At 40.4% G+C, this 22,970-nt stretch overlaps 1 protein-coding gene across 2 annotated transcripts; it reads left to right on the top strand.

Annotated features, from left to right (window-relative positions):
• The first annotated feature begins 386 nt into the window (after window positions 1-386).
• On the top strand, window positions 387-22,653 carry LOC119721933 (protein-serine O-palmitoleoyltransferase porcupine-like). 2 transcript variants are annotated; one of them, XM_038191888.1, is made up of 13 exons: window positions 387-573; window positions 2,568-2,855; window positions 4,491-4,689; window positions 10,863-10,906; window positions 11,868-12,052; window positions 12,916-13,022; window positions 13,941-14,066; window positions 14,663-14,763; window positions 15,983-16,059; window positions 17,268-17,331; window positions 18,500-18,585; window positions 19,770-19,880; window positions 22,232-22,653. In XM_038191888.1, exons 2-13 carry the CDS (start codon window positions 2,576-2,578, stop codon window positions 22,331-22,333), a joined length of 1,482 nt encoding a protein of 493 aa, XP_038047816.1. In that variant the 5' UTR covers window positions 387-573; window positions 2,568-2,575; the 3' UTR covers window positions 22,334-22,653. The 2 variants fall into 2 exon arrangements, with proteins under 2 accessions (XP_038047816.1, XP_038047815.1); XM_038191887.1 differs by having other exon boundaries at window positions 388-601.
• Window positions 22,654-22,970: the final 317 nt, after the last annotated feature.

Genomic DNA, 22,970 nt, shown 5'->3' with positions numbered 1-22,970 from the left:
GAGAATATCGCAAATATATTGTAAAACAACACACACAATTGTATCGAAAAACATCGCACATTTAATGCAAAAAAATCGAACATAATATTGAAAACATCGCACATGTATATATTCAAAAACATCGCACATATAAATTGAAAATCGCATATAAATGTAAAACATCGCACACATATGTTGAACATCGCACATATATTGTAAAACATCGCACAAATATATTAAACATCGCTCAAATAATGAAAAACATCGCACACTTATATTGAACATCGCACATAAATGTAAAAGATAACAAACACATTATACACATCCAACATATATATTGCAAAATATTGAATATTGCAACGTTTGACACGCCATACTGGGGACGAGGTTGGCATGTAGCCTCTTCAACGTGGAAAAGGTTGATTATTTTTGGTCACTTGAGGGCGGCCTTAGCCTAGAAAAAGATCAAAAACTGAACATGCTGCTTGCTCTATGCTGAAACAGCGAGGTAGCTGAAATTTGATACTGAAATCTGTGCCATTTCAGTTGGCACTAGCACCACACTGAGCAGTCAACACTAGAAAAGTCTAATTGGTAATTATAATAAAGCCTTAAAGGGAAGGTAAGATAACATTATTTATGGTGATCCATGCGGGCGAAGGTGCCAACCTGTTATTTTTTAAATTAAAAAGTGGATATGCATGGAAGTGTAGTCTGTAGATAATGTGATATAGGACATGGTTAAAAATAAATCTAATTCGTACCTACGAATTACCAAACCGTACGTACGAATTACCACACTGTACGTACGAATTACCTAACCGTACGTACGAATTACTAAAATGTACGTACGAACGATTTATTAATGATAGTGGATATTTTGCCGGAGGTAACGCCGGCAAACTAACGTTTACTAAAGGTTTGCCGGCGGTAATCCATATCAACAGAGGGCGCTGTACTCTTTAAGATAGGGCTCAATTATAACATTTATTAAATTCCCATCAAATTTGTATAGCACAGTCGGTGCACTGCAGTGACTCTGGTGAGTGGGTAGCCCCATAAATGTGGCCTATTTACTGGACTGCCTCCGTAAACATAGGCCACACATCCACATGTACAAAAAACGTGTCGACTTTGCCCAATTTTGATTTTCACATTTAGGCTTACTTTGTAGATTTTTTTGCTTTAGAAGCATTCTCACCCTCTATATAGACTAATCAGAAAGTGCTGCCTTTTTCAGATGTTTAATTTTTGTGAAATTTCATGTTAAAATTTTGATACGCAAACCTGTGCAAATGTTTCTGGAAATTTCACGAAAAATGGACATCTGAAAAAGGCAGCACTTTCTGATTAGCCTCGAAACTTACGCACGGACCGAAAATCTTTGACCCAGCACACTGAGACTTAGGCCACACAAAACAGATTAGTGCCCGTGTAGTTGAGTTGTAAGTGCCCGCGCTGTCCGGAACTAGGCAAAAGCATGCAGTCAGTCGTTGGCGAAATTAAATAAATTAGAGACTCTACAACTTATTTTGACTCAACCAGCGTTCGATGGAAGAGTTTATACGACTGTAGTGTATGAACAAAATATTCAAAATCACATGGTACAAGTGATGTACGGAACATGTCGAAGTGCGAGTTGGAATTTCTCTTCTAAAGATTTTATCGGAAAGATCTTTGCGTATCAAGGAGCTTACATTTCCTTTTCAAAATGCACTTCGTCAGAAAAAAACAATTATTGGAGGCTAATCAAAAAGAGGTAGTTTTTTTTTTTAAGCTATCCGGAACTAGAAAAAATCCGGAACTAGCATGACTAGGAAAACGACTGTATTATTATTAACTCGGAGGAGTAATTGCAGATTTCCCGGACACTCGGAAATGCACCTCAAAAATCATCTGGCTACGCAGTTGGAATCGCTGGGAAAGAAGCAAGTCCAAACCAATGGACCGATCCAGTAAGCACCGCCCCATGGTGTTCTGACCAATCACAGCCGTGATTTATGTCCGACGTGCGTGCACAAATGTCCGACATGCGTGCACGCGCGTATGATGCGTTCGGCAAGAAAATGCAGTGTGGCATTGGAGAGGAGCAAGTGTTAATTTGCCCAGTGCGCAGTGGGCGGGGCTTACTGGATTGGTCCATTGTTGCCAGCTACGCGGATACTGAGTCACAGCATGGTGGTAGAATTAGCAAGGAACAGAGTGGAGGTCCCCTTGAGAAACGAAGCAACACATAAGGAATGGCGAACGTGTATCTACAATGTACCTCTTATCTAGCCCCATAAATGTGGCAAATTTACTGGACTACCTCCGTACATAAAGGCCACACTTCCACCATGTACAAAAACATGGTGAACTTTGTCAAAAATTTTCACATTTAGGCTTAGGTTGTAGTTTAGTTTTGCTTTAGAAGCATACTCACCCTCTTCATAGGCTAATCAGAAAGTGCTGCCTTTTTCAGATGTCTATTTTTCGTGAAATTTCCAGATTCGTTTGCACACGTTTGCCTATCAAAACTTCAACAGGAAATTTCACAACAATTTTAAAACTCTTACTAAGAATTTGAATATGATTGTTATTACTTGCAGACATTAAGATGGACCTTGGCATGATGGACGCAGACGCTGACATGATGGATGCCGAATTCCCCTGGCAGGATTACGAGGACATACCGGAGGAGGTCTTGCAGCAGATGATGCAGCAGTATCAAGATTACTACAGCGGTGGGGAGTTTGGCTTCGAGGAGGCCCCGACACCGGTCTTCTCCTACACGGAGCACTTTGGCAACTGCGTGGTGCCGACGCTGATGCAAGGCATTCAGATTATTACCCCGCTGGTGTGCGGGTGCATGGCAATGAGGACAGTCTCACTGATGGGTAAGCGGAATATGTTTGGTTTCATATTTGGGTTTTACATTTAACACTGGCAAGTTATGTGGCACTTTAGTGTTCAATGTCCGATATGACTCAGTGGGTTTCTTATTGGCCACAAGTACGGACCCTGTACATGAATGAGGATGATGCAATGTGGCTACTCTGTGCCGGACATGAAGCATGCATGTTGTACGCTCACATGTATTTCCGTACACAGTCGTGTTTTACATAACTATCGATGACAAGCATCGTCTTTCCGTGTGTCCCTATAACACTCTCCCATAGACTAAGCACACAAAAGCACGATCAAGGACCGTTTTCAACAAGAGACGAATGCTCGAGGACAACAAAGAATCTGTTGTTCTCCCTTTGCTTGTCTGTCCTCGAAGTGTACATGTATGTACGCATAGTCTTGTTCCGTAGTTGTGGGGACATACCCTCATCTGTACAAGGTATTTGTGGGGACTGAAAATGCTGTGGGGACAGCAGAAAGTCCCCATAACTTGGTCCTAATTTGCCTAACACTAAACAAACTTCCCCATAACGGGGTGTAGGCCAGAGCATTAGTAATTCACGTAAACACATTCCCAATAAGCGACACTTAAAACGCAAAAGTCTCTGCACCCCCCCCCCAAAAAAAACCCCCAAAACAACAACCAAGAAACACAACCTGCCTGTAGCTATAAACCGGTATGTACCTGTACCATATCAGACCACCTCAACACTAAAGCCCCTGTCACACTTTTGCATATCCTAATTCCTTATGAGTTCCTTATCAAAATTTTTCAATACGCAGCCGTACGCTCAAAACGTCGAAATTTTTTGATTACTTTGACTTATGTGCGATGCACATCTAGCGTACAAGTAACGAATTCAGCGCACCCATTGCGTATGAGATGCGTATGAGTTCGGCAAGTACGCTATCTGTGCGTTTCTCATAAGTTGCGAATAAGTACAATGCGCTTCCCGCTCGCAGGATGAGTGGTATTAATTCGTGCAATACGTCGGCATTCGCTATGAGTTCGTTCAGCGTGCGTTGTATCTGCGATGCAAGAACGCCAATATAGACGGCTCGGGGTGCGTGCCGGGAGGTCAGCGTATTACCGCGTATGAATCGCTTATCCCCCACGAACACATAGCGTACTCGTACCACGCTCGACCGATGCGGGACCGATGCGCTGCTTATTTATAACTTATGACCTGCGTAACAGCGTACGCAGCGTAGTTTTGTGCATGCCCAAAACTATCCGGCGTACTGGGCCGTACCATGCGTATTCCTGCGTACATAAAACTTACACAAAACGATAGAGATGCATATGAGGTGCTTATTGTGCGTACGACTGCGTATGAAAAAAATGTCAATGCGCAACTCATAAGGAATTAGGATACGCAGAAGTGTGACAGGGCCCTAATGTAATGGATTTATAAGGGAATTAGTGTCTGTAATAAAGGTGCTAACAAATAAATATTCTAGTCGCATGGTATCTTGTGTCACATGGTATCTTAGTTTTCCCTGAAGAATCCTTCACAGACATGATAGAGTGCTGAGGCCGTGGGGTTAACAAGCAGGCAAATCTTGACTATTAAAGTTACCATTTCATGAGCCTGAATTTTATTTTTCAAATAATTTTCTGACAGGTTTGCCCTCATTGATCTACCATCTACTATCTCTGGCAGTAGGCCTACTGGCATTGTCCTATTTCTTCGAGGGTCTCATCATTCAGGTCGTGGCCCTAGGCCTACTGGGCTACTTCCTCCTCCAGGCTTGCCAGGCCACAGGCATCAACTACAAGGGGCCGGTCACTGCTGCGGTCTATGTGACGGTTCTGGTGCCTTGGTAAGTAGGGGCATCAGTCAGTGCCACAGTCGAGTCCATCACAAGTCCCTTCAAAAGTCAATCACATATGTCCTTTCACAAGTCCAGTCACAAGTAACAGTGGATAAACACTAACAGTTCGTTGGAGAGTGAGTTTCATTTCAGCTTGTGAGTTGACTTGGGACTCGAGAACTTGTAATGGACTTGCGATGGACTCCTGAGGATTAAGACTCCACTAGAATTGGTAGTGGTCAGTGTTGAAGAAGATTCTGGCTGTTGGAAGACATGCCTCATTAATGATACGTATGTAGCTTAAGGCTGATTAATAATAATAATAAGATCAAACTTATTACAGTGCAAAACATAACTGAAGGAAATGTGGATGCGCTTTCCAAAAAACAAACAAACAAACAATGCTTGAAACAAAATTGCTATGTGAGGTCATAAGCCTGATAAAATAGATGAAATGTGAGAGTAGTTTTGAACCGGTCCAATGTGTCCACTGTTCTAAGAGGGATAGGAAGGGCATTCCACAGCCTAGGTGCAGTGTGTGAGAATGCCTTGGAGCCATGTGACTTGGTTCTGGGTGTTGTTGTCGGGAAGAGTCCCTGATGAGATGACCAGAGCGTTCTTGCGTGTTGGTATGGAAGGAGCAGGTCGCAGATGTAGCTTGGAGCTTGTCCTTGATTGCTTGGAGCTTGATTGAAATTTTAAAAGGCCAAAAAATATGCGACTTTATCATTTATTTTTGGATTGCATTTAATTTAGTAATGCAAAATGTATGGACTACCTTGGGGAAGGTTGCAGATACAACACGTGATAGTGGAGCTGCTTAGGTCCATTTTTGGCCCAAATCGTGCACTTTGTGGTAAAAGCATGAAATTTGGCAGGTGGGGTCCCAATGGGCTAGAATTCATTTTAAGATCGGGACCCATCCTGGATCTTGCCCATTTTGGGGGCGGAGCTTGATTTTTCAAAAAAGGGGGTGCAAACAATACAAACTCATGAAAACTGTATTTAACATCAGTTTTCCTTGTTTTTCTATGGTTTGAAATAAACTTAAACATAAAATATAACATTCTAGCTTTCGAACACCAGTTAATTTCCACCCATTTTGTGGGCGTGGCCTAAATGTACAAAAGAGGCGGTATATATTAGCAGTTTGGTTCTAATATAGAAAACATTATTCGGTTTGGTAGTAAAATCCTGAAAATTGGCAGGTCTAGTTAAAATGGGCTGAAAATAATTTTAAGAGGTGAACACATCTTGGATCTTGCACAATTTTGGGGGGCGGAGCTTGATTTTTCAAAAAGGGGAGTGCAAAAAATAAAAAACTCAGAAAAACTGTATTTAACATCCATTTTCCTTTGTTCTTCATGCTTGAAATAAACTTAGACATGAGAAATAACTTTATGAGAAATAACACGTTAAATTGTGCAGCAGTAGGATTCCAGTCGAACCAGTGAGTTTGGTGGTTTGAGACATCATCTTACATTGAAAGACATCATCTTACATTGCCGACGCGCATGGCTATGGCGACGCGCGTGCATACCAGAAACCAGAGCCTTTTTTTGCCTAATAATTGTTTTCTTCATTTTGTATGAATAAAAAGGAGTAAATGCTTCAGATTTCAAATATGCACTTGTCATTTACAAGGCTGGGTTGGGGCAACCTTGAAATTATAAAGCAAAATAATTCTGCGCAAAAACTACTGCATTTATTAAAGTTCATAAAGTACAAATGATACCATATGTTTGTATGAATAAAGCATGGCATTTACTTTTTCTACCACTTTCGAAGCATTTACTCGCATCAGTATGAATGAAAATTAAGCAAACACTTTTACTAAAAACCATTTGCTCTTGAGTAAATGGCCTGCAAAATGTAAAGCTTTACATGTTTATAAATTTGCAGAAAATAAAACTATCGTAACCGAAACGGAAAGCGGCACCGGGGAGGGTCACGTGCTGGAGGACAGATAAAAAAAAAAGCGCATCAAACGCGACGAACGCAATGCCGTTTACGTGCACAATGCGCTGTGCATCGGCACCCATGGTCTACATGTGGATTGGGTTTTCAGTCCCTACCTGATTCCGTGGGTTTTCCCCAGACTATTCTTCTGGGGTTTTCCTCCCACCTCTAAAACTGTAATTTTTTCTCATTGTCTTCTCTCTTTTCTTCTTTTCGGGGTTTGCGAGCTACAGTGCCTTGGGCATGCACTTTTGAGGATCCTTGGTTTTATTATCAGAAAACAATTATTTATCGTTTACTTCGTTTCGTATGAATATAAAGGAGTAAATGCTTCAGATTTCAAATATGCACTTGTCATTCACAAGGCTGGGTTGGGGCAACCTTGAAAATATAAAGCAAATAATTTGTCTACGCAAAAGCTACAGCATTTATTATATGTTAATCGCGAAAAATTAATATTAACAAAGTTCATAAAGTACAAATGATACCATGTTCGTATGAATAAAACATGGCATTTGCTTTGACTGGTACTTCCAATTTTGAAGCATTTACTCGCATCTGTATGAATGAAAATTAAGCAAACACGTTTGTGTAGGTTTTATATGAATTAATCCCTAATCCCTATGATCTCAGAATAAATACAAGATTTCTATTGTTTTAGCCACTGTGACCTTGACCCTTGACCTTTCGACCCCCAATGCGATAGGCCTATGACCAAGAACGATCCACAAACCAAATTTGAAGTTCACATGTAAAGTATTTCTCAAGTTATCGCGCTGACAAAATTTCTTTTGTTTTAGCCACTGTGACCTTGACCCTTGACCTTTTGGCCCCAAATGCAATAGGCTTCTTAGGATTGCCAAGGACAATCTACAAACCAAATTTGAAGTTCATATGTTAAGTATATCTCAAGTTATCACGCTGACAAAATTTCTGTTGTTTTAGCCACTGTGACCTTGACCCTTGACCTTTTGGCCCCAAATACAAAAGGCTTCTTAGGATTGCCAAGGACAATCCACAAACCAAATTTGAAGTTCATATGTAAAGTATTTCTCAAGTTATCGCGCTGACAAAATTTCTATTGTTTCAGCCACTGTGTCATTGACCCTTGACCTTTCGGTCCCAAATGCAATAGGCTTCTTAGGATTACCAAGAACAATACACGAACCAAATTTGAAGTTCATATGTTTAAGTATTTCTCAAGTTATCGCGCTGACAAGATTTGTCCGGACACACACACACACACACACACCCACCCACCCAGACTTACATTACATACCTAGTGTGGACATTGCTTTGTTTTCGTGTAGTTAAGAAAACTCGGTACAAAAAATAACTTTAATTAAACTGTGAAAACTCTTTTAACCCAATTTTTTTTCTATGATTCCCTATAGTGTTTCTCTTCATTCTGCTACGGATAAACCTAACCCAAAAATGCCTCTAAACCTGTTTTCCAGAAAGGGCAAAACCTTATGTGGACACGGCTTAGTCCACATAAGGTTAACGCAACCTGCATTATGTGGACCTCTTTTGTTCACAAGTCCACATAGGGTATGTAACACAAACTCACGGAAGGACAAGGCGGAAACAGTATGCCCCTTCGGCTTCGCCGTGGGGCATAAAAACGCCTGAAAGGGCACCCCCTAGCACGTCCAAGAAAGTTAGACTATTTTTAATTTAAAAACCATTCATCCAAATGTTACCAAACTTACCCTTAGATATTATATAGAAAAAAGTAATGACTTTGTGATGTTTTAGGATCGTGACGTCAGCAAACTGGACATTGCTAACGCATTATTTAAGAAGTTACATAATTTCTCGAAAAAAACCAACATTATTCCCTCCTTTTCAGTCAGTAACACATTACTCCCCCAAGTCCCAACATCCATCTAATATAAATCCAACAGTACACACTGCAAGGAATGGACGCAGGCGCGGTTCTACGTGGGGGGGGGGGGGCTGGGGGGGGGCTGTAGCCCCCTCCCCCCCCCAAATTTTGTCTAGCCCCCCCAAAATAAATTCCTTAAAAAAAAATTGCATTACCATAAAGAAGGATTAGGGCCTAAGTGTCTGGAAAAAATAACCGGTCAACATTTCAGCACGCCTCCCTGAAAAAAATCTGGACCCACCGTGCTAGTCCCCCAAAATATTGGTTCAAGAACCGCGCCTGAATGGACGTATATTCTGTGCACATTTTGTTTATATGCCTACATGTATATATATATATATATATATATTAAACATATTAGAAGAGCACTTTCAAGAAATCCTTCATTGGGCCGCCCCTAATTCCCCTCCCTCTCCTTGTGATCCCCATAGTGTTTATAATACATGCACAATTAGGAAATGCCGCCATTGTAAATATACAGGGTGAGTGAACAAAAAAGGAAACCCAAATGGCGGGGCATTTTCTTAATAACGTTTTGCATGTAGTACTTTCAAAATCTAGGATATGAAAGCCGATTCATAAGCTTTCTTTCAGTACAAGAATCATTCAAATCACTCATATGTACTTTTCAAGTTACGGAATTTTAAACACAACCACTGTTTTAAAGTTCTGTCCACGTATCACAAAAAATGGTGTGTGTTCTTTCAGCAAAACGAAAACAATTCCAGCGCATCCCCCTATATGTGAATTGTTTTCGTTTTGCTGACAGAACTTTTAAGATGGCGTTTGTGTTTAAAATTCTGTAACTTGCAAAGTACATAAGTGATTTGATTGATTCTTGTACTAAAACAAAGCTTATAAATTGGGCTTTCATATCTTGATTTTGATAGTGCTACATGCAGAACTTCATTAAACAAATTTGTCCTGCCATTTGGGTTTCCTTTTTTTTGACTCGCCCTGTGTAAGTTACTTGTAGACAATCATAACAATTTAGATATGATTTTTTTTATAGCCGCCTACTTTAAAATGTAGCTCCACCCCTAAAGGGCAACAATTAGTCTTGCAACCGTTTAAACGTATCTTTACAGTGTATGGTAAACATAGTTAACCGATAGAAAAGTTGTGTTTTTACCAGCAAAAATGATGATTTTCCCTCGTTTGAATCAAGCTGCTCTAATGTACCGCCTCTTTACATATTTAGGCCAAGCCCGCAAAAGGGTGAAAATAACACGTTAGAATGTTAGAATTTACAAAGTGAATGTAAAAAACAGTTTTCTGAGTTTTCTTTTTTTGCACTCCCCTTTTTGAAAAATCAAGCTCCGCCCCCCAAATGGGCAAGATCCAAGATGCGTTCACCTCTTAAAATTATGTTCGCCCATTTCAATTGGACATGCCAATTTTCAGAATTTTACCACCAAACTGAATGATGTTTTCCATATTAGAACCAAACTGCTAATAATTATATACCGCCTCTTTTACCATTTAGACCACGCCCACAAAATGGGTGGAAAATTAACAGGTGTTAGAATGCTAGAATGTTATATTTCATGTTTAAGTTTATTTCAAAGCGTAAAAAAACAAGGAAATTTGATGTTAAATACAGTTTTCATGAGTTTGTATTGTTTGCACCCCCTTTTTTGAAAAATCAAGCTCCGCCCCCAAAATGGGCAAGATCCAGGATGGGTCCCGATCTTAAAATGATTTTTAGCCCATTTTGACCCCACATGCCGAATGTCATGCTTTTACCACAAAGTGCACGATTTTTCGCTTAGCAGCTCCACTATGAAGGGAATCATTCTAAATGAGGAGTGGTTCTATCTGTGGCAGGGCTGTGCATCGGAACCGGGTACCCGAGTACCGAACTGTTGATGACAGGAATCGGTTCCAGATTGGGGGATCGGGTACCCGTAACCAACTTTTCAACTTACTTAGTAACTTCTCAGACAATAGAAAAGAAAGTTTTGAATGTCACTTGGGAATTTTCAAAATGAAAACCAGGCTGCATGGGAAACCAAAACATATTTCACGTTTATGATGTTCGCGGAAGTTGCAGTTAACACCGTTAAGCTATAAAGCTCACAGTGGACTCGTGAGGACTTTGTGAACAATCTGAACAGCAACTTCTGGGATTTTTAATATTGGAGTTGGGTTTTTTTAACGGGTGCCAGGGTTTCCGTGTTTTCTTTTCAATTGGGTACCCTAATCTACCCGTAAATGCACACCCCTATTAAATCTCTCGCTGTTTTAATGAAAAACCCTTTTCTGAGCTAGCCTCTTCATATCCATGGTGTATATTTGCGCATACTTAATTTTATTTCCTATTTGTTTTTTACAGGGAACTATTTTTCGCAGATCCTGTGGAATGGAACAAAATTAGAGGTGAGGGTAAATTATGTTTCGAGATTTAGTTAAAAAAAACTAAAAATGGAGCAATTTTTGTGAGAAGAATGGTTCCGTGTCCCTTCATGTTCAATCCTATTGGAGGCGGGAACCAGTCTATCCTGCATGAACTGCATTATTGGTGGGCCACAAATGCAATGATTCAAAATTTTGAAGTAATAATACAAAATTTTGAAGTAATTTTTCCATAACTAAACATCATTATTATTATTAAATAACTCTTGATTGCAGGACAGAGAGACACTGCCATAGAAACGTGCACAAAATTTTTCAAACTTTAATGTGACCTAACCCAATTTTACCTTATCCGACCCCAACCAACTTTGGTACTATGTGTACGTTTTGGACCACGAGCAATCGATCTAGCCCATTTGCGACGGTAAAATTCCTTCGCTAAAGGGTAGTTACCTCAATAGGGCGACACCAAAATTGTCGCCCTATTGCAGAGTGTCGCCCTATTGTATGGGAAGTCCCGCACAACTTGTCTATTGCGGGATTCATGTTATTTATTATTGTTATTACCGGTATTAATTTCTGGTGATGAAACTAAGGATTCCTCAAACGCGCCTTAGGTATTGTACCTCTAGCTTATAAGCCTGAAGAAACCTGCAGAGATAATACAGTGAGAAGAAACGACACTATTAGAGGTGGGACGAGAACCCCAGAAGATTATTCTGGGAAAAACCCGCGGAATCAGGCAGAGACTGAAAACCCAATCCACATGTTGGCCCGGGCGGGATTCGAACCCGGGTCACAGCGGTGGAAGGCGAGGAAAGTACCGCTACACCAACCTGACTCCACATGCCGGATGTCTCATTCAAAGGTGAATACCTTCTGTGAACATTTCTTAGGGGTGGGGTGGGGAACTAAAAAAGCAAGGCCAGTACATAGTAAAATTGTGTGAATATTATTGTTTTTATTGTTTCACTCATTGCTCAAGGACCCCAGATGATTTTGGTTATGAAGGTCATCTCCTTGGCCTTTGACCTTGACCAAGGGGTCGTAGCTGAGATACCAGAATTTGTGGAGTATCTAGGCTACACATTCAACCTGGCTACTGTCATATTTGGCCCCTGGATCAGCTACTCGAGTTACATTCATCTGCTTCAGCCTGGTGGAGATATAGTAAGTGAGGCTTATGTAGTTAAAAAAAATGTCCTTTGTACTTGTCTTCCTGACAACAGGGCCGATTTACACTGTGGGCGGTCACTGGATTCTGCGTGGATGAACAATTTGAATGTTCATTCATTCATTCATTCATCCATTTCTTTTATTTGTCTCAAATCGTGGCCCAGAGGGCTAAATTCCAAAAGATAATTACATTAAAAACAATTCTAAAAGCTATTAAAACTTGCATAATACAAAAATGTGCTGGTTTTGATCAGTTCGTGTCAGCTTGATGTGATAACACGCATTGGCTGTTTTTATACACAGGCACGGCTTGCCGGTTAAAACGTCAAGATTGCCTCGACTCACCTCTAGGTGACATCTAAACATGTTAATCTCTCGTGTTGTTTGTGCACACACACACACACACAAAGTCCATGAGGTCTGTGGAGGCAGATTGTGTCTTGACTTGAATTGGCCGTTGTGCACAGCCGCTGTGCACTACAATTTACGCTTCAGTGCACACCTCGGCGTAATGAAACATGAGGTTTCAGCAAGAAGTATCATACAAATACTGTTGAAATGACTCTTGCGAATCAGTCTTTGTGGCGTTTGGCTGTGCATCAGAAGTTGGCCGGAAAATTTTGCCTTTTGCGAAAAGTGGTTAATTACTTATCACTAAAGATCAGTGTATTCATGGGCCACTTTACACTGAGTGCAGACATACCACAAGATATTGCCCAAAAGTTACTGTGCTTAGAAGTGATATATTTCCAATATTCTGCACAAATTCTGGCCAATCAGCGCAGTATAAAAATGCAGACCAAATCGGGTCTTTGATACAGTTATCAGCGTCTGTTTACTTTTTCCCCTATTGACAGGATCTGCGTTGGCTAGTGACAACATTCTTCAAGTTCCTGCAGTCATTGCTGTGTCTGCTGATTTCCACCTGTCTGGCACCGGTTCTGTTCCTGGGATTTGATCAAAAGTAAGACATTATGACAAACAGCCTACGTGTAGTTTTAGTATTGCAGTATACAACTAAAACATGGTTTGAGGGTTGATAGTTCATATGAGCTCCCCGAGGTATTGGCAGCTGACAGACTAGTTCCCTGGGCGAAACCATGTTCTAATTGTTTTACCATACATGTACCTCAGACATATTCACACAAAAATTGTGAAGTTGCACAAAATTTTGTCCGCAAAATGTCGATGTGCCCCATCTTTTCATGTAGATGTAGCTGCTGCATGTTGCGTGATAACTGCAGGCTTTCCTGTCGGACATGAGACTGAACGGTTCCACATTACATGCAGTTCTCAGTCGTTATATATGAGGTTAACCATTGTATACATTTTTACAGACTGTACATGTGGCCGTTCTTGACTAATAAAATTACAGTATCCAAGCACACAAAACAATTGGAAAACTGTCCATTGTCAAATTATATTGCACCTGAAACGTCAGGTCAGATGCCAAGTAATATTTGCTTACATCTACAACTTTGAATGCAAAAAATTGTTAAACTCTTTCGCTACGGCGAGCCGTTGACAGCAGCGCACAAAAATGTACATATCGTACGGCAAGCCACTGGCAGCGGCTCGGATATCCCCATGACGTGTGCCTTATTTACATAATATATATGATAACCTCTGACCCAAGTTTGAGCTGCTGCCAACGGCTCTCTGTCTCGCCGGGGTCTGCTGCGGGTTATTTTGAGCAGGTTGTTCACAGAGAGACATTTAAAGATGGCGGCGTCCACATCGACACATGGAATTTCCAGCAATTTATTACGTACAAACGTGAAGAAATCGGGAAATTAAATTCAGTAGCGAAAGAGTTAAACCGTATGTAATTAGGAATAGTTTGCCCAGGAATTAAATGTAATTTTTTTTTATTCCTCTACAGGTGGTTGGATGCATACAAAGACGCCATGTCGTTCCGGTTCAGTCATTACTTTGTCAGCTTTGTTTCAGAGTCCACATCATTAGCACTGGGCCTCGGTGCCCCCAAAGAAGGTGGAAATAAACACTGGTAAGATCAGAATCCTTGTGGAAACTGAATGAAACGCTTGCCAAGCGGACATGTTGTTCTGCTGCATGTAATGAAACTTGTGCCCTAACGTAGCACACTTGTCAAAATCTCAAAAATTCCCAAGTGAAAATTGAAGGATTTCTTTAAAGTTGACATCTCAACTCAAATATAGCTTCACTCCAATATCCAACCAAATGTTTGTCAGGAAGGTTTTTTTTTTATTTTGGGGCGCATTTTTAAATGGTTTACTATGCACGTAAAACAAAATCAGAAAAATTCTCTCTTGTCATGTAACGGGTCAGTAAATTCAAGGTTTAGGAACGGGAGTATTAAGAGCTTGCTGAAATTTTACTTAGTACAAAATTTGAGGTAAAATGCAAGGCACAAGAGGCCAAAAATCAAAGTGTGCCGTGTTAGGAGTCCTGCCACGTAAGGGAGCGTCAACAGTATACAGTCTGGGTGGGGGAGGGGTGGGGACTAGTTACATTAAACTGTGAACATATTTCATAATGCATTTCTAGCTGAGGAGCTGAATGGGCTGTACATATGTACATGTATCTTGAATGATATCTTTTCTTGATTGTGTTTGGACACAGGGAATTGAGCGTAGCCAGGCCCTGGCACATTGAGCTGCCCCGTTCCCTTGTTCAAGTCGTCACCAACTGGAATCTCCCTATGCACATGTGGCTGAAAACATGTGAGTAGACACGGTAGAACAAGCTGATATAAAAACAATGTTTGGGCTTTCCTGACATTGTATGGATGGGCGCGGACATCCGGGAATTTTCTGCATATCTAGCTCCCACCTACGTTCTTGAAACTCAGTGGTTCTTGAGTCTGATGATGAAAACGCACAGCAACTGATGAAAACTGGTGTGCACATGAATAGATTTTGCATTGGATGATGTCACTCTGCCCCAATCTATTACTACCTGGTATGTGCGCAGTGCGTGGAGTTCACTCTAGTTTGTAATGTTTGTAGCTTTGGTCTAGTGTCATGTGCATGTGGCTGTAAAGCAGAAAATATGTAATAAAAAAAACAAATTGATGGACGATTAACCCACCAGCACCTGTACTACATTGTATTACATTGTATTTATTCCCTGACGAATCCATAAACCCACAGAGTGCTTGGGGCAGTACAGGGAGTAATTGGCAGGATGATTGGGGGTGGTACCGGTACAGTCACTACAGTGAAATCTTGATAAGTCAAACCTCAAGGGAACAGGTTCAAAATTTGACTTAAGCAGAGTTCTGAGTTAAGCAGGGTTGTATATCATTGTTATACTACTGTATGAAGGGAATGGATTCTTAATTATTTGACTTAAAGGGAAAATACAACATTTGCAAACATCGAAAAATAAAACTACCAAGTTTTTACGAAATACCTTACTAGGATGTTGGTAAATGACATTCTAAAGCATCCTGTAAAATTATGGCACCTGGTGTGAAGTCATTTTCAAGAAAATGGTATTTTTGTATACATTTCCAACGGTGGTCGGCCGACCACCGTTGGAAAAACCTAACTTCCTTACCTTTTAATTTTCCGGCATCTATAAATTGATCCATTTCATCTTTAGTGGAGTCAAGGAACCAGACTACTTGAACATTTTTGTTTTTCTTGGTTTTTCCAGCATTTTCGAACACAAAATTTCAAACATGTCAGTGTAACAATATTTGATCTATTATACTAACCCCTCAAATAGTTCATTTCTAAAAATTACAGCAAAAGCCAATGATGTACATTCCCTTTAACAGGTGTTTTGAGTTATCAGAGTTTGACTTATCAAGATTTCACTGCATTTGCTTAAAAATTATAATGCACTATTGAGCTGTGATAAAATGAGGCTACACATATAGGGCATTCAAAAAGTTGATTCGTTCCAATTATTGCTTTTTACTTTATTTCTTCCTAGATGTATTCAAAACCAGCAGAAAGCTTGGAAACTTTGCTGCTGTTCTTCTAACATATGCCGCCAGCTCTTTGCTTCATGTGAGTCACAATACATACTATATAAGGCCTGAATAAATCCTGTCATCTGATTGGTGGGTCGTTGATCACGAGTCATTGAGTTATTTGTCCCAACGCGACAAAACAAGTTCCATTTTAATGGTAATAGAAGTTTGAGTGCACGGTCACACATTAGGTGGCCCTGACCAATCGGAGGTCGAGGATTTTTTCAGGTGGTGTATGAAACTAATAGTGTATGTTTTATATTTGTGCAATGGAAAGAACAAGTTCCTTTGGTGACAAATTGAATATTCCATTCCACGAGGTGCCTCATGGAATGGTACATTCCATCTGACACCTCATGGAAATATACTTACCCTGCACTCATAAACAATCACTATTTGCATATTATTTTGTGCTGTTAAGTTACAAGTTGTTGACCAATGAAATTACAGTGTCCTTACCCTTTCATTTCCATGGGCGACTTTTGTTGACAAGGAACTACCCCCTGCTGCTTACCATAGGCGACTTTAGTTGACCAGGAAACCACACACAGAAAACCCACAACACAGATTTAATCACTGCTTTTCAGAAAGCTGGCATGTTAGTATGTTTGGCCATCCATACATCAAACATATACCAGCTGAAAGAGTGTTTTCGGATCGTTTTAACGGTGTAGTTTATTCATAGTGTTATTACCATTACAAAAATGTACGAAAAGTGCTTCAGAAGTAGCCATGCACAATTTCAGGTACATGTATATGGAGTGCCATTTGGTCATGTGGTGAAATGGCTTGCAGTCTGATAACTGGGGCCAGACCAACAAACAGGCATAACTTTCTTGTTTTTGCACATATGCCCTTAATTCTTACATCACATGAAAGAGTAAAGTTCAAGGAACAGCGTTTACACACAACACCTTTGACTTTAATCACTCCTTGGCAGTGAAAATCAGAGTTGAAAAAAAAGTGAGTTCTCAACTTGTGGTCCATTTTTCACGCTCTGGTGATTTCCGCATGACTGAGCAAACAATTTGGTCCTGGGGAGAGCCAAGTCAATAAACAATTTGGTAAGGAAAGGGTTAACACAGTAATATAATGCAAAATAGTAAAAAAAAACATGTAAAAGTAAAATAAACAGAGCATCTCAAGTGTGATATGCTGTCAGCCAGCCGAGAGATAGAATATACACACTGTATAGACATATAAGAGCATGCATACCATGTATAAATTGCTTCCTTTTTATTTCAGGGTTTGAATTTCCAGCTAGCAGCTGTTCTACTTTCCTTGGGTTTTTATTCCTATGTTGAGCATGGTGAGTACGAGTACACTCTCTGGAGAATGTTAAAAAAAATGTCCACGGGGGATGCCACATAAGTTCAAAACCTGGAGAAGCGTGTGAAGAGAAGACAGAGAGTGTTATATTGGGACGATAAAAGTGCTCATGAATGCAGAAACAATAATTGTTTTTATGACCAAATTCAGAGACAGTGAGAGATGCCATTGCAAAAGATTTTAAGATTCCAAAACAGAATATATGCTATTTTGTTCCCTTTTTAGAATCCTGCTCTCTATCCTGGCTGCCCAAAAGCAATTACGACAGTTGTTATATACCTGAACCCAGTTTGAGAATACAGTAAATTGAAAAATAAAGTTTAGAAACAGTTGTTATACCGTTTTTATTGTTTAAAGTTTCACAACCATGCAAAATGTTCACCTTTTTCAAATGGATCTGTCACATGTTGAAGAGAATCTCTTCATTTCATGAATAAACAGGATGAACCCCCCCCCCCTGTCTTTTTTCAAAAACGTTATCTGTGAATTTTATGTTTTGGGTATCAGATTAAAGCTGAGAGTTTTTTCTTTCAAATACTGAAAAAAAAACCAGCGCTTTGGGTTGCTGAGAAGTTGCCAGTTATGTAAAACTTCCTTTTGGTCCATTCCAATGGCATTACCACAGTTAAGGGATATACCGGTACACTATACCTATTTGTGCATGAAATGCATTGTGTCCTTATCCTTACAAACAACACGCACACAATATGACAAGAGTACAAATGAATTTGATGGAAATACCTTTTATTTTCCACCTGAACAGGTATCTTATCCCTTTTATTCGGGTTTTAAACCTTTTCAGCATCATAAATATGTCAAAATATTAAAGATATTGCACAGATGAAAGACAATTGCACAGTGGGCTTACAGTAACGTGTTTCACTGTTCGAAGCACTATTGGAAAGGATGAAAAATCACTTCTTTTTAATACAAAATTGGCATTTTCTCAGCAACCAGATGTGCTGTTTTCATGATGTTTTCAGTTTGAAAGAAAAAAACTCTCAGCTTTAATCTGATATCCAAAACATGAACATTCACAGAGAAAAAGGCAAATTTTTAAGGTCGCATTTTTTTGGGGTCACCCTGTACATGTATTACAAACTACTTTTCATAATTTTTTTTTCTGTGTTCTTCATACCTGTGCATAGTTTTACGTCAGAAGCTGGCGACAATATTCAACGCATGTATTCTTGCTAGAAGATGCAAACCAGATTGCCAACATTCGTACCAGAGTGTAAGTGAAGTAATAAGTTTGTTACAACCGACTCTGTAATACCTGCTCAACATAGAGTTGAAAAAAAAGAGAGTAGTATCTAGTCTTATTGTATGCCATTTGTTGGTAGTAAAGAACTGACTGTTGTTTTTTTGGCAAACCAGAATGTTATTGTCCATTAGGCATGTTCTGTTGCAGAGTTCCAGTAGTTTCTGCAACTTATCACAAACTCAATCACAAGTCATGGAATCTCTGTTAATTTTTGTAGCGCCATGAGCGCCTATTATTAGGTGGATGTGTGCGCTTAATTAATACTCATTATACAGTAAACTCCGGCTAAACTGACATCGTACAACTCGTCATCGTACAACATCGCTCAAGTCGGCCGTCTGACTAAAGTCCAGATTGTCCGTAATGCATTTCTGTTGAATTTTTTATTTCTAAGTCGGATTTTATAAGTCGCCATTTCGCTCAAGTTGTCGTGTTACTCTCGGTCCCCTTTCCATAAAAAGCATTACAAAATCGTTTGTGTAAGTTGGCATCCAACAATTCACGCATTGGCATGGACTTCCTGTACTGCGGTTGGCAAAGTGTCGAGTGAAAAGTGGTTTCGCACGCCCGTGATCGCTGCATGCATCGGTGTCGAAAAAGGGTGTCCTACTGCATACCACTACGCGACGCTACAGGATCTTTGTGCATACATTGCATATGCATCGTGAGCATATCAATACCAGTACCCCCTCTAGTCTGTACGCATGCACTCTGTCCATTTTGGGGGCCGTCTTATTGAATGAAGACTGCTGCACAATGCGTGCGTACGGTGGTATGTACGGACCACGCACGCATTTAAGTTGTTACTGTGCACGTACGTTATGTATCGTGGTCTCCACTATCAATACCCCAAACGTGATGACACAATTCGATGATTAATTTGCTGGATTCAACTCAAGCATTAAGGAGATAATCCAGGGTAAATCGAAGCCAATTAGTGCAATTCATGTGTGCAAAAGACCATTCATGTAAGTCAGCAAAATGACTACTTACAGCATATATTGGCATCCGCGTAAGTCGTCACAAATTCTCGGGTCCCAAGAGTGCCGGTTTAGCCGGAGTTTGATGTATTAATATTAGAACACAGAAGATACCCACTAGAATTGTTCAAATATGAATCTTCATGTTTTCTAGATCATGTTTCTTGCTTGCAGGCCAATCCATTGGTGCTGTTGACCAATATCTGCTTCGGTCTCCTAGCCATGTTCCATCTTGCGTACCTTGGGGTCATGTTTAGCTCAGAGTCATCAGAGCTTCAGGAAAAAGTGAGTACTGATTGTGACAACTGTTTCAAACTGGCACTCCAGAGTGGTGTTGAACCAAAAAACTGTACTTGGGTGACTTTGACCAGCCCCATTTAAAGATATAGTCCATCATTTGTAATTTGTGCATTTTGTTCGTTTGAAGCAACAAAAGTGCCCAAAATCAAAAGAAGGGTACTGAACAACTAACCTGATGAAGTTTCAGCTCAGCTTCAGCTGTATATTCCGAGAAAAACAGCATTCTATGATCTCAATTTCAAATCAAAAGTTGCTGAATCATGTTTTGAATTGCGCCTGAATTCAGCGTCCGAGACATGTTGTCACTGAGCCGATTGCAGCTACGCGATGTCGCACACTGATCCGACGAATTATAGGAACCGGGGGTGTGTGTGCGCGTCATGCCAATGCTTGCGCGCGCATCGCCAAATAACAAAACGAACTACAAATTTAAATTTTCCTACGGTGCGTCTTCAAAATGACAGCTTGCCAGAAAGAATAATTTCACAGGGAGTTTAGTCCCCTTACTATCTTTCAACCAAGTTTTTTTTTTAACAATAATTACGCCAGCTACCTTTCGGATAACTGCAAATGATGGACTATATAGCTTTGAAATTCAGTCTCAGACGGGCAAGATCGATGTAAAAATTTTCCATAAATTTTCCACCATTTTCCATTGTATTAAAGAAATATTTTTAAAACTGGTTAGGGGCCTGGGCCAAATTTCATGGCGCTGTTTAACAGTTAACAGAAAAGTTGTGCTTAGCATAGCAGAAAAATAGTGCTAACCTTAAGCACTATTTCACGGCGCGGATGTGCTAACGGTCGCGTGCGCATGGTGATTTCTATTGTTACGTCACTAAGCTAAACAAATTTTTCCTCTGAGGTAAGCGTGCCTTTTTGCTGTGCTTATGCTTACGGTCTCAGTGAAATAGACGGAGGCTAAGTTAGCAGATAATCGTGTTCTTAGCAGCGCTGTGAAATTGGGCCCTGGTCGTTGATAATGGCCCGAGCCGAAGGCCAGGGCAATAATCAGATCCACGCCCCTAGCCGGTTTTAAATGTACTTGTCTAGAACCGGCCAAACACATATTTATATTCCCATTCATAAATACCTTTCGGTCAATACAATGCAAGTCAAAACCAAGCCAAAAGATTACAAATTTCCAACGATTTGTTCAACAATTTACTTCAAGTTTTGTGAAGCATCCCTCTGGCCATGTCTATGGTACGTGCCTCACACTAAAAATTGTGCTAAAAAATCTCCTTATATGGAAATTGGCGCGCACAGCCCGATGTGGCGCAGAACGCAGCAGCGTTTTACCGACGGTTTAAAACCACCCATGTGAATTGGTAAACTGTCTCAGGTTTCAAGTAACTAAATTCATTCGAATCTTTTACTAAGGTTGCCCTCACTGATTTGGAGGTTTTAGTCAAGTTTTGATTTGGAGGTTTTAATCAAGTTTTGATTTTGGTCATTTACTTCGCATTTGCTTCTGCTGAGTTGTGTTGTTTAGAGTCAAGTCAAGTCAATGAAAATGCTATGGAGTACATCAGGTCATTAAACAACTACTTTACTGAGAATTTGTTGGTGAAAAATGAAATTGTGATTCATTCTGGCAAAAAACCCCAGACAGAACTGGGCACCGGCCACGTGGAATAAATGAAGGGAAAAAAATGGCCCTGATGTTTTTTCAATTTTCAGTTCTATTGATATTGGGAGTAATTGCAGAATACCATGCCACTTGGAAATATGCCCCTAAAATCTCTGGCTACGCGGTTGGAATCACTGGAAACGAAACCATTCAAATCCGTTGCCAGCTACGCGGATACTGAGTGGGGGTCCCCTTGAGAACGAAGCAACACAAAAGGAATGGGGGTTGCTGGAAAAAAAGTCCAAACCAACTACCCTGTTGCCGGCTACGCGGCTACGAAGTTATCATGATATGCTTGAGAACGAAGCAGCACAAAAGGAATGGGAGTTGCTGAAAAAAATTCTAAGTCCAAAACAACTACACTGTTGCTGGCTACGTGGATACGGAGGGGGAGTGCACTGGAGCATGACGTACATACATAGTACATTCAGGTAGCACTGAGATGGTTTCTTGAGGGCAATCAACCGTGACTCCGTAGCCGGCTACGAGGTGCATAGATCGAGTGGCGGGGTATTCTGCAATTGTGCCCAGTATTGTAGGGAGAATATTATTCTCTTTTCTAAATACTTGCCAACCCTCATTTCAACCTCTGCCCAGTTCTGTCACATTTTGCCAGAACGTCCCACCATTACATGTAACTACTTTGCTCATTCATCAAGTTAAGTGATTGAGATACATGCATTTTTTTCTCTCTATTTTACAGGGATATGAAATGCATCACACTCTTAAGAAATGGTCTCACCTGGACTATGCCAGCCACTACGTAGCAGGGGCAACCTATGTGTTCTATTGGCTTGTAAAATAAGTCAAGTGCTTCGTCTGGAGTGTGGCATTCAAGATATGTGAGTAGGGTAATGAGTTCCCAGCTTGCGGAGTCACAGTGTATGTGTCCATGGGCAGGGTGTTTTGTCACAAGTTCTGTTTGTCCATCCCTGAATGAAGAATGGGTATCTGTAACATGTGTGATGGCACAGATGATTAATGGGCTGGTTTTTGCAGCGTGGACCAAAATGGCTGCATTGAGCTGTATACAATGTGTATTCTGACGTCATGCCAACATGTATTCTAACGTCCTGCCAAGAGGCAACCGACAGGCGAAACAAACACTGAACCATCAATTAAATATTTCTCAAATGAAACAGTAAGGGAAGAATGCAAAATTAAACAGGCGGTAACCCAAGATTTTACCCTGAAGTAACCCAGAAAACCCTGTTAAACCTCGCCAAGCCTTCAAGGTAAACTTTGAGTCACTGCCTGTTTAATTTTGCATTCTCCTCTTAAGGTTAACACTTCTACATTACCCACATTTAACCAATTCGCGCCGGATGACATGTAGGCCTATACCTGCAAAGGTTTTGCGTTATTTGGAACGGATGACGGATAAACACGCAGGGAGCGAGGCCGGAAATATCTGTCAGCGACCCGCTCACAGTGAGCGAATC

Source organism: Patiria miniata, unplaced genomic scaffold (genome assembly GCF_015706575.1).
Source record: "Patiria miniata isolate m_02_andy unplaced genomic scaffold, ASM1570657v1 HiC_scaffold_14, whole genome shotgun sequence".
Lineage (NCBI taxonomy): Eukaryota > Metazoa > Echinodermata > Asteroidea > Valvatida > Asterinidae > Patiria > Patiria miniata.
This window is presented reverse-complemented; position numbering and strand designations above follow the sequence as displayed.

What these genes read in the sequence shown, in the direction of transcription:
- LOC119721933 (XM_038191888.1), top strand. Translation starts at nt 2,576, where the DNA reads ATGGACCTTGGCATGATGGACGCAGACGCTGACATGATGGATGCCGAA. An exon ending in GAAGGTGGAAATAAACACTG is followed by an intron (nt 14,067 to 14,662) that starts GTAAGATCAGAA and finishes GTTTGGACACAG; the next exon opens with GGAATTGAGCGTAGCCAGGC. An exon ending in CATCAGAGCTTCAGGAAAAA is followed by an intron (nt 19,881 to 22,231) that starts GTGAGTACTGAT and finishes TCTATTTTACAG; the next exon opens with GGATATGAAATGCATCACAC.